Source organism: Mustela nigripes, chromosome 12, assembly GCF_022355385.1.
Source record: "Mustela nigripes isolate SB6536 chromosome 12, MUSNIG.SB6536, whole genome shotgun sequence".
Lineage (NCBI taxonomy): Eukaryota > Metazoa > Chordata > Mammalia > Carnivora > Mustelidae > Mustela > Mustela nigripes.
The window spans coordinates 140,914,266-140,926,710 of NC_081568.1; the positions used below are offsets into that span (position 1 = coordinate 140,914,266).

The 12,445-nt window shown below is 36.6% G+C and overlaps 1 protein-coding gene across 2 annotated transcripts in view; it reads left to right on the forward strand.

Annotated features, from left to right (window-relative positions):
- The window catches only part of DTWD2 (DTW domain containing 2), a 101,361-nt gene extending 89,352 nt beyond the window's left edge, over nucleotides 1-12,009 (forward strand). The window contains exons 5-6 of one of the 2 annotated variants that reach the window (XM_059416080.1): nucleotides 2,352-2,480; nucleotides 8,623-12,009. In XM_059416080.1, the coding sequence (XP_059272063.1) occupies nucleotides 2,352-2,480; nucleotides 8,623-8,793 (300 nt within the window). In that variant the 3' untranslated portion in view covers nucleotides 8,794-12,009. The remainder of the gene's footprint in view (nucleotides 1-2,351; nucleotides 2,481-8,622) is intronic. The other variant, XM_059416082.1, reaches the window with a different exon arrangement.
- Nucleotides 12,010-12,445: the final 436 nt, after the last annotated feature.

The window sequence follows — 12,445 nt, forward strand, 5'->3', positions numbered from 1 at the left end:
AAAGTAAAATTCCTCACTGAAATAACAAACTTCTTTTTTATTTTTTAAATATTATTTTATTTTTATTTTATTTTTTTTACCAACTTCTTTTTAAAAAATTGAATCTATTCCAAGGGTGCCTGGGTGGCACAGTTGGTTAAGCCTCAGACTCTTATTTTCAGCTCATGTTGGGATCTCAGTGTTGTGAGATTGGGCCCTCCATCGGGTTCTGCAATCAGTGTGGAGTCAGCTTAAGATTCTCTCTCCCTCTGATCCTTCCTCCTGTTCTCTTTCTCAAATAAATCTATAAGCAAAACAAAACAGAAATCAAGTATTTTCCAATAAACAACACTCACTGTGAATTAGGCATTTTTCCCGAAGTTTTAGTTGTAATCACATATTTATTACCAATTTCTCTAGGGATGGACTTGAGTGCTGAAAGCAGTAGCTGGCTGTACTCTGTTTTCTGGTTGACCTGATGACATAGCAAAGCTGTTAGTAATTACAGTTAATCAGCATCATGAATTATGCTTACAGTTATGTAATCATAGGCTTTCTTTTTATCATTACACATTTCTGAACCATTTTCTTCCATCTCTTTCCCTCTCTGCTTCTATTTTCCATCTTTTACATTGATAGAAATATAATTTTAATATGATTATTTCTAAAACATTATTAAATATGCTTTAAAGGATTTATCCCCAAATGAAACACATTCTACAGTAAATCTTTTACGATGCCCACTTTGCTTTTCTCCCTTCCTCTCTCCCCCTTCTTCCCCCTTTTGCCCTGCCTCCTTCCTCTTTCTGAAGATAGAAGGGATACAAGTTGTAGAGAATTATTTGAATAAAATGCGTTCAGAGTAAAAGAACCATATTTCTTTCTCATTATGGGGGCAGGGATGCATAAGAAACAAAGGAAGAGAGGCGGCTGGGTTTAGTTGGTGAAGTGTCTGCCCTCAGCTCAGGTCGTGATCCCTGGGTTCTGGGGTCGAGTCCTGCACTGGGCTCTCTGCTCAGCGGAGTCTGCTTCTCCCTCTCTCTGCAGCTTCCCCATTTGTGTTCTCTCTCTCTGACAAATAAATAAATAAAATCTTAAAAGAAGAGGACTGCGGGACAAGGTTCCATGAATGAGGGAGTTTTAGTGCTTTAAAGAAATGAGAGACTAATGGAACTTCAGAGATGTTAGAAAATGAGAGAGAACACCTGATTTTATTAAGTTGCTGTGTGTTAACACTTAGACACCACTACTTCATTCCACATGCTAACATATTTTATGAATAAAAACTGAGATACTCATCTACCTACGCATCTTGAAATGTGATTCTGTAGAGTGTGGGCTAGGAATATGGTTTTATGAGTGTAAGATTACTTGAGTTTCATTTAATTAAAATAGGAATCAAAAGGCCAGAATGTTGACATTTGATTTTCTATTGCCTTTCTCATGTCTGACTCTGTCAGTTTTCAGGTCTCACTCAGCTAAAATGTGTGTGTGTGTGTGTGTGTATGCTTACTTGACCGCACACAGACATACAGCTGTCAATTTATATTAAGAAATATTGGAAGACTAAATCATAAAATAAAATAAAAAACCCCAACTCTCAGTTCTCCAAAGTGATTAAATTATTTTCACTTCCACTGCAATGTATGAGTTTCCTTTGCTTCATATTCTCTCCATTTGGTGTTGGTAGTCTTTTTGATTTTAACTGTTCTCTATGGAGTGTGAAATATTATCTTATTGTGATTTTAATTTGTGTTCAGTCATGTTAAGCACTTTTACATGTACCTATTTGCCTTTTTTATATTTTCTTTTGTGAGGTGTCTTTTCATGCTTGTGCCCATTGAGAAAGGGTTGTCTTTGTACTTACGATGTATAGGGATTTGCATGTATTCTGTATATATTTTCAATGTCATATATATGTATAACTATCCTCTTTTTCTATTTAACAATAACAATATCCAAAGGATGTTATGTATGGAAGATATTGATACATTTAGTATTTCTTTCTTTCTTTCTTTTTTTTTTTTACAGATTTATTTATTTATTTCAGGGAGAGAGACAGAGACAGAGAAAGAGGGAAAGTGTTAGTGGGGTAGGAGGGAGGAACAAAAGGAGAGGGAGAGAGAGACTCTCCAGCAGACACCCTGCTGAGCATGGAGCCAGACCTGGGGCTTGATCTCATGATCCTGAGAGCAGGACCTGAGCTGAAATCAAGAGTTGGACATTTACCTGACTGAGCCATTGACTGTACCCCAATACATTTAACACTTCCCAGCTGGCAATTTTGGAAGGAGATTATTATTTAAAACACAGACTTTATAATTTTCATTTAAAACAAAAATTACATCCTGTTAATTCTGTTTTCATTTCAGGTGCAGTTAAAAACTAGCATTTCTAGTCAGTATGTAATTCGGACACAACCAACTAATAGGTGCCTTTCTACACTGGAATGTGCAGCTGCTGCTCTTTCCATTTTGGAGAAAAATAATTACATACAAGAGGTACGTCTTTGGAAGGTTATATAGTTTATGGAAGGAAGCAGTTTTGGTTAGATTTTATCTAGAAAATTTAGGAATGTATAACGTTAAATTTGCAGCTCAGGTGTCAAATTGAATGTTTCTGGTGATAGAAATTTGTGTGCATTTATAACCTTCTTTCCCCCTCTGGTGTTTTTCTGTGTTAGTTTAGCATCCAGATTGCATTATTTAAATATTCATTCTAAGCTGTGCAAACAGCATTTGTAATAAGCTAAATTGCTTTTAAGTAGCACAGCATTAAATACAGGGGTTTTGGTTAGATTTTTCTTTTATTATTTTATATTTCTCTTTTAGCGTTTTGTGTTTCTTGTACACAGCTTTTTTCTTTCTAATTAAAAGAGTATTTTAGAGCAGCCCCCCTTTTTTTGCATTGGTGCTTTTATTTGAGAAGTTGTACCAACTTTTTGTTTATCTTCATCACTACTTGCTTGGGGTATAGAAAAGATAATTTTTTGAGAAAAAGATGCCTGCAGAATATGAAAAGGCTATAACCTACAATCATCATTTTATTTAATTTCCATGAAAGCCTGATGATTTTGTATGTAATTCATAATCATCAGTAAAGAACGATGTTTATTGAGCTCACAAACATCTCCGTCTTTTGGAACATGTTTTGCACTTCAGGCAAAAGAAAAAAGAACAGCAAAATAAGACTTAAATTGTTAGAGTTTTTTAATCACTGAAGATTTTTGATAAAACTCAAGAAGAAGAGTCAGAGGATAATGAGCATAGTTAGATGGAGTTTTATAACTCCTCTTACACACACACACACACACACACACACACAGTACTCATCCCTGTCTTCTCTCTCTCTCTCATTATGCACTCTGAGTACTATTACAAGAGTGTGCCTTAGCCGTGAAGGAAATTTCAGTAATGGACAAAAGCTCAGGTCAGAGTAACTGGATTGGTTACCAAGAGAAAGAACCAAAGATGTCCAGAGCAAGGAGAGTTAAAGAATGCCAGAAGCAGGGCGCCTGGGTGGCTCAGTTGGTTCGGCTCGGGTCATGATCTTGGAGTCTGGGGATCGAGTCCCGCATCGGGCTCCCAGCTCCATGGGGAGTATGCTTCTCCCTCTGACCTTCTCCTCGCTCATGTTCTCTCTCACTGTCTCTCTCTCAAATAAATAAATAAAATCTTTAAAAAAAAAAATTTCTCTCACCTTTAAAAAAAAAAAAAAAAAAAGAATGCCAGAAGCAAGCCTTGACTTGCTTTTTCCCTTTCCCCTACCCTAAGCCATGGGAAGTGTCAGAGTTGGAGGCTTTTCTTTTTATGAAAAAAGTAGGCTTTCCTGGGTAGGCTTTTTTGTGTGTGTGTCTTTGTAAGTAGAATTTGTTTTGGGTCTAGGCAATTTCTCTTTCTCTGTTCTCTTTTCTTTGAGGAAGAAAAAATCTCTTGAGGGACTGTACATCTTTCTCCCAAATGACCAGAGTGTTTTCTGACTTTTCTCCCTCTGCTTTAACCTTATCACCTGTTCCCATGTATCTAGCTACCAACAAAGCACTTTATATTCCCCTATACTTGTTTTTCTGTTTTGTTTATATGTTCTTGAGCAAAAATAAAATACTCTTTTTAGGCATCTTAAAAGAAAGACGAAACTGAGCACTGTTATTTAAACTTGCTTTCTGTACAGTCTCTGTGTTTTCCTTTTTGTTGATTGAAAACTCTGCAACCAGCTGACATCAGACCAGGGACCCATTAAAAGCTCCAATCTTGAGGGAAAAATGTAATATTCTTTGGCTGTGGATTTGGAACTTTATTTCCTCTCCTTCTTTGGGGTTCTGAAAAAAATTGTCCATGGGCCTCCATCTCTTATTTCTGCATTGGAATTGGATCTTTTACTTCAGTTCTGAACAGAAGCTTTATTATTGTTGGTGGTGATTTAATAATGTCATTGTAATGTGATGGGGCTAGGGGTTTTGATAGTTTTTGTACTAATACTGCTAGTGCTGCTACTGCTCCTTCCTTCCCAGCTTCATCAGATACATGATTCTGGTACTAGTTAATGTACCATTCCAGCAGGAAGCTTGTCTTATGCCCTGAGTATAATATCCAACAACAGGCAAAATTCAGGATACAGAATGGCGACAGGATCCCTCCTATCTTTTGTTATTGTTGTCTGTGGGTCAAATGGCATGCGAAATCCCAAAGTAATAGTGAGGTCCTATAGTTCTCTTTCTGTTTGCTTTGATCGTCAGAAGTAGTCATACTTCAGTAGCCAGGAGAGGAAAAATGGTGTTTGACAATCAGATGCGTGAGTTGGGAGGTGCTGATAAGATTCTTGGCTAGAGCATGAGCAGAAGAAATGCATAATGGAACATCCCAAGTTGCTTATTATTACAGCTGGCAAAAAATTAGCTTTCTCAGTGGGGGAATCCCAAGTCTAGCCTGTTCAAATCTAGCTACAGTTTTTAAAAAAAATACATTAGTTCATTCTTCTGAGAAATGCAGTTACTATCTGTTCTGAACATAGGTGCTTTCTCTCTTTCCTGAGGGGGAAAAACCATGACACATGTTTCCCCAGTAACCTTTTATTAGGGGCCCCCTAATGAAATGTTAAGATAGTGGGGCGGAGTCGTAATTTTTCAGCTGGCTTTATTCTGTGTGGGTAGGTAGGGCTCCTCAAAATGAAGAACTTGGCATAGAAGAACATTCTTAGTCTGCTGGCTCATCCTCACTCTTTATTCCTGAGCAGCTTTTCAAACACTCACAGTGGCTCAGGGTGAGCTTTGAAGCAGGCTTGAAGGAAACCTCCATCACTTATCATCATCACTTTTTGCCCATGAGCAATTCACATAATCCCCTTGCGCTTGTTTACTTCCCTGTAATGTACCCCAAATAGTTACCTCTTAGTCCTGTTGTGAGAATTGAGTGGAATAATGTATATTAATTACATAACACAAGGAACTCAAGAATTAATCCCCTTGTTCTTCCTTGTCCCCGATTCTTGCCAATAAATTAACAAAAAATTGGAGCTAAAAATTGGTGGTTTTCATTCAGCTACTGTAATACTTACCAGGGCTTTTCACACCTTGGAGGTCTTGAGCTTAGGGATCTTTTTTATAGTAAAACGTTTTCTACTTCTGAAGTTTTGCCTCATGAGCCTATATAGCTAAATGGGGTAAAGCTTTGTGCACAGCCTAAGTGCCTTAGCCCTGCTCGACAGCAGTAGCTGGTCAGTCATGGCCCCTTTAGAACTGTCACTTTATACCAGCTGACAAAAGCTTTTATAAAACACTGATTCCTGTCCCCCACCCGCCAAGTAAACTTTTAGAAATGAAGTTATTTTGAAAGTGGAGGATTTGGGATTTTCATTGTTCCTCTGAACCAGTCTGTTTCTCCTGTAGCCTCGTATTGCCTGGGGGTATAATGTTTGTTTATACAGAAGCCTTGTCACTTACTGCCATGTGGTATGCTCAACACATTGGATGCATCCCCTTAGCGTAACCGAATAATGACCCTGTAAGGTTGACGTTATTTCCCTCCTTTTACAGATGGAGAAAATGGCAAGAAGTTGTATGACTTACTTGGGGACACATAGCTAGTGATGATTACACCAGTCAGGATAGGCTAGATGCGACTGCAAAATCAGAACGGCATCACACCACAGCGGTTTATGCGTGTGTCACACTGTCTGAGCTGTGGGATCACTGGGGGCTTGTGCTTACTACAGTCCCTTAGGGGCCTAGGCTGGTGGAGGCACCATTTAGATACGTCGTTCTCCTCTCATCAAGGAAGGCGGCAAGGGAGCTGGTGAATCAGACATTCCTTTAAAGCTTCTGTCCAGAGGTGACACCAGTATTTATGCTCCCATTTCGTTAACCAAAGCAAGTGATAATTTCAAGGATGGAGGACTGGTGCATTTGTGAACAGCCCTACTGAGTACCACACAGATGGAATGGGGATCTCATCTAGATCTGTCTCCACAACTCCTTCTCTTAGTTATCTCAGGAAACAGGTAGAATCTTCTTTCCAGGAGGTAAACATCGGGGGCCCTTACCAATAGGAATATTAGGGTTCTGTCCATCAAGAATCTGATAAATATCATAAATAGCAACAGAACCTTCAGTTGTCTCAGTCTGTGTAGTCCTTGGTTTGTTTTCTAAGGTTGGTGTTTCAGGATCCAGTCAGTCTGTGCTGACTCTGTAAAGAAATATATAGTCATTTCCACATTCCCTCTCTTATTTGAACAACTTAAAGGAAATCATGGTAGCATATATAAGGGGCTTTCTACACTAATGGCGTGCAGAGTTTCTCCAAGAAGTCTGTCTCTTTCCCGTTGGTGTACGTCAGGGATTACATGGGGTTGCCTGTGACAGAGTGGCTCCTGCAGTGCTTGGACCATGTATGTACGCTTCTTTTTCTCCTGGGTATAAGGACGGTGAGGTGAGCAGCCCAGGGCTGGGCATCACTTCTGTCTCTCTGTCCATCACCGAATGGATGTGTTTGACTTTAATCTTTGTGTTTATTGCCTAGGAGTCACATGATAGTTATCCCATCCCCACAGTCCTGTTCCAGGCAAGAGGAAAGTGCAGGAGCCTCTGCCTGTCGAGTCTGTCCCATTTTAAAGAGTGTCTCTAGAAGCCCCACGCAGAACCCCCCCCCCCCACACACACACACATATCATTACACGGAGTGTCGGTAGCCAGATAGCATTACCAGCTGGGTACATTGCTACCTGGAATAACATTTTGGATTTTTTTTTAATAAGAAAAGAATAAATATGGAGAGGGAAATGCTGGTGACTTGTCACAGTGTCTGAGTTCAGTGTCAAAGTAGAGAGCTGATGTTAAGCTCTTTGCTGCCACTCTCTGTGAATGAGGGAGGATACATTTTTACACAGACATTGTGACATTTTGGTAGATAAATTTATCCATTTTCTTTCTTTGTTCCTTTTATTTCTAAAAAAGAGTTTGCTTACTCAAGTTTGCTATTGTTACTTGGGAGATTTAGATCAGGGATCTCGGGCCCAAGGAAAGAATCTGACTCAAAATATGTTTTAAACATGTGACAGAGTGGGATTTTTTTCTTTTTTTTAAATTTTTGAACTTGAAAAACTTGAGGTTGGGCTTATGCTCTAGTTGTGTTTTCACGGCCATCATTCTTTGTTATCATATGGGTTCACCCCCCACCCCCGTACATGTTTATGTAATATGACTGGCCCTGTCGGTATTTGGATTTAGACAGGTATGTATATAGTTAGAATTATTTTCAAATGTACCAAATACCAGGGTATTTAACTTGCTGTGGTCCCCGGACCAATGTGAGAGAATTAGTAAACCTCTTACCCATTGCTGCTGTCATCCAATTGTTCTCAGGCAACAGGAAACATGCATCAGTCTGTGATTGAAGCTGAATCAAGGGAATTAAGGGGTGCCTGGGTGGCTTAGTCGGTGGTTGATTTTGGCTCAGGTCCTGATCTCAGGGTCATGGGATCAAGCCCCAGATCTGGCTCCCTGCGCAGTGGGGAGTCTGCATATCTCCACCTCTCTCTATTCTTACCCCTCTCATGCTCTCCTCTCTCTTTCTCTCAAATAAATAAATAAAATCTTAAAGAAACAATTTGTATCTAAAGGTCTCTTTTACTGTTACACATCAAATTATTATAATGTAACAGTTTTTTTGGATATTTGAATATGTTAACTAAACTGAATTTGGACTTTATCATCTCTATGCTTGTGTCTTTTTTTTTTCAAGATTTTATTTATTTATTTGACAGAGCGAGATCACAAGTAGGCAGAGGGACAGGGGAGTGGGGGGAAGCAGACTCCCCACTGAGCAGAGAGCCCAATGTGAGACTCAATCCAATGTGAGATTAGGACCTGTGCTGAAGGCAGATGCTTAACCCACTGAGCCACCCAAGTGCTCCTATGCTTGCGTCTTTTTACCAGAATTCCTTAGTGCTATGTAAGGTATGAATTAAAAGAAATTTATATTTGGAAATCTTCACATATTTAGTAGAGTGTCTATTACTTTTTATAGTCAAAAACCAATGATGGTAAAAAGAAACATAATAATTTATGTTTTATAATTATGAAGAAAAGACTAGATACAATATTGTGATTTGTTAGACACTATTTTAGTATCTTTTTTTTTATCTTCACAGACTTTGCTTCGTCCTCTTCAAGCTTTATGCTCTTTCCAGCTTCAGCACGGTGCTCAAATTCGCCTCAGCAAGGAACACCTTCTGAAGAATGGATTATATCCTAAGCCAATGCCAAAGAACAAACGCAAACTCAGGAAAATGGAACTGTTAATGAACAGTGTTAAAATTTAGTACTGTTGTTTCATGGTGCTAGTTATGATGTCTTCCACTGATAAGACCAGGTGAAGTTTTCAGAAGATTTATGACTATCTGAATAATAAGATTGGCATACTAAACTTGCCCAGAAGAAGGAAGTAAACCAAATAACCATAAAAAAGCAAATAAAAAAGAAAAATTCACTGACTCCATTAAAAGCAAGGTTTCATAGTGTATTTGTTTTAAAAAATGTGCCTCTAAAACATTTTTTCAGATCCATTGTTTGAAATGTGATTAGTTGTTGAGTGAGGTTAGAAGTTCTTTTTTATAAAATGGAAAGAAATTATTGCACCTGATCGGGGCAGTAGTCTTTTCATTAATTTATAGATAGGTGTAGATCTCTAATAGAGGGCGCTCACATCAATATGCAATCCTGTACATAAACTTTATAGTTTTTAATAAGTAACAAAAATAATGATCATCAGGTAGTTGAGATTGAATTAATTTATTTCCTAGAATACTATAACAGAATAAGGAAACTAAATATATTTTTTAGCTAAATATATTCAAATTTAGCTAAATTTGAATTCAGCTATTTTGATTTAAGTGTTCTACTAATTGCCTGGAATTTTTGGTATTAGAGTACAATTGGAGTATAAAATTATATTAGCTTCAGGTGTTCACCATAATAATTTAGTCTTTATATACATTGCAAAATAATCACCACACAATAAGTCCAGTCAACATCCCTACATATCTATGAAATTTTTTTTCTTATAATGAGAACTTTTAAGATACACTTCTTTAACATCTTTCCAATATGCAGTATTTGCAGTTTTGCAGAATTATTAACTATAGTCACCATGTTTTATTTTACATCCCCAGACTTTATTTTATAACTGGTAGTTTCTTCCTTTTGCCCACCATTCACCCTCTGCCTCCAGCAACTGCCAGTCTATACACTATATCTATGAGCTTGGTTTTTTTTTGTGGTTTTTTTTTTTTTAAGGATTCCACATAAAAATGATATCAAATGATACTTATCTTTCTCTTTGTAACTTATTTCACTGAGCATTATGCCTTCCAGGTCCATCCATGTTGTCAGAAATGACAAGATTTCAGTCTTTTTTTTAAATGGCTGACTAACAATCCATTTCAGTTATCCTTTGATGGCTGTTTAGGTTATTACCATACCTTGGCTGTTGTAAATAATGCTATAGTGAACATAGAGATATATCTTTTAAAGTTAATCCGTTTGTTTTCTTTGGCTAAATATCCAGAAATGGAAATACTAGACCATATGATAGTTCTATTTTTTACTTCCTAAGGAGCCTCCATACTCTTTCCCATAGTGGCTGCACCACTTCACATTCCTGCCAACAGTGCACGAGGGTTCCCCCTTCTCCACATTTTCCATGTCAGCCCTTGTTATTTCTTGTCTTTTTAATACTAGGCATTCTGACAGGTGTGAGATGATGTCTTATATCTCTTTGTGGTTTTGATTTGTATTTCCCTGATGATGAGTGATAGCAATCATCTTCTCATGCACCTGTTGGCCCTCTCTATGTTTTAGAAAAATGTCTATTCAGATCCTCTGTACATTTTCCCCCATTTTTAAATCAAATTGTTTGTGGGTTTTGGTTTTTTTCTATGAATTATATGAGTTCTTTATATATTTTTGTTATTAACCCCTTATCTGATATATGATTTGCAAATATTTTCTCCCGTTCCATAGGTTGCCTTTTCATTTTGTTGATGGTTTCCTCTGTTGTGCAGAAACTTTTTAGTTTGATGTAGTCCCCCTGGTTTATATTTACTTCTGTTACTTGTGCTTTTGGTGCCTGATTTAAAAAATCATTGCTAAGATTGATGTCAAAGAACTTACCACCTTTTTTTCCCTAGTTTTATGGGTTTCATTTCTTTTATGCAAGTCTTTAATCCATTTGGAATTAGTTTTTGTGTGTGGTATAAGATGGTCGTCCAGTTTCATTCTTTTGCATGTGGTTGAAGCTTTCCCCAGCATCATTTGTTGAAGAAACTGTCCTTTCCCCACTTTCCCCTTTCCCCATATTTTTGGCTCCTTTGTCAGAAATCAGAAATCATTTGGTCATGCATGTGTGGGTTTATTTGGGAGCCCTATTCTGTTCCATAGATATATTTGTGTGTTTTTATGCCAATACCACACTGTTTCGATAACTATAGCTTTGCAATGTACTCTGATTTCATACTCCCTCTTTGTTTTTGTTTCTAAAAGTTGCTTTGGCTCTTTGGGGTCTTTTATGGCTCCTTCCAAATTGCAGGATTGTTTGTTCTCTGTCTGTGAAAAAATGCCATTGGACTGTTGATACAGATTTCAATGACTCTGAAGATTGTTTTGGATAGTAGCCCAAATTCTGAAAGAGGTGCATGTAATTTTGGCATAGCATCCATTTTTACTTGTAATCACTCTGGGTAAGGTTAGATTTTTCAACATTCATCTAAAAGGTTTATTGACTGTGATTAGTTGTATTGAAATTTTCACATGGAAAGAAATGAAATAGCATATAATACAACTATACTTTCAGGAACATATTTTTCTAACTAGGGCTATTTAAATCTTTTTTGGTGGCAAGAACTTTTAATTTCAGAGATTAAATTTTCCCTACCCTCTTGGGAAAATATTTACTAACATCTTACATAGTATTAGAGGCATGTATGTAATATATGTTTATATCTAACTTAAATCTACCGCAGTTGGAGTCGCATATTGGCAAGAAGAGGGGCTTTGCTTTGTTCTTTATTTATGACTCCTAGAGTGTGCTGTATCAAGTGTTAAGTTGTAAGGAAGAACTAAACTTGTGATATAAAAATAAGCTTGTTATGTATGTGTCTATACGTGTGATATATGAATGGTTATTTCTGATTGTTTTCATACTTTCTTTTTTTATTGTTAACCTGGTTTAGACTCTTCTTAAAAGCTTTAATGCTAGTCATAATGAGAATGCTGATGAATGTTTGGGGAAACTATGCAGAAAATATTTTGAAATACTGAACAAAAGTTTGATTTCTTTTTATCTTGTATTACTGAATTTTTGGATTTAAACACAAGTTAGCTCATTTGTAATCTAAGACACCTACTATCAAATGACTTCCTAGGTATGATAGAAAAGAAATAGTAATAATAATGTGTAATGGTTTCCTAAAAAATGAGTTAAAATCATCTTACAGTAATATTTTCAGTTAAAAATAAAATTTTGCAAATTTTTAATCCATTATTATTGCCTTTTTAAAAAAGAAATCACTGTATAAGACACCATATAAATCTTTAAATTGTACTTTATATTGATCTTTGTTAAGAATGATTACTACCTTTCTCTATTAACTACAGCATTTTAGGGTAATTTTTGAATCCTTACAAAGGCTTAAAATTTAGTATTTTTCAAAACTTATAAAATACTTTTAAAGTATATATAGTTTTCCAAGCTATTTTTCTGACCTCTTATTTTATTAATTTTTTTATCTTGACTGACCTCTTGACAAGGTGATTTCACTTAATCTTTTCTGGTAGTCACTGCTTCTTTAGTCACTTACTCTCATTAGGCAGTTTTAAGAACTATGATTGATAGTTTTAGTTACTAAAAATACTCAAAATAGGTAGAATTATATGATTTTAACTGAAATTTTTACCTGGCTTTTAAAAGTTTTTTTC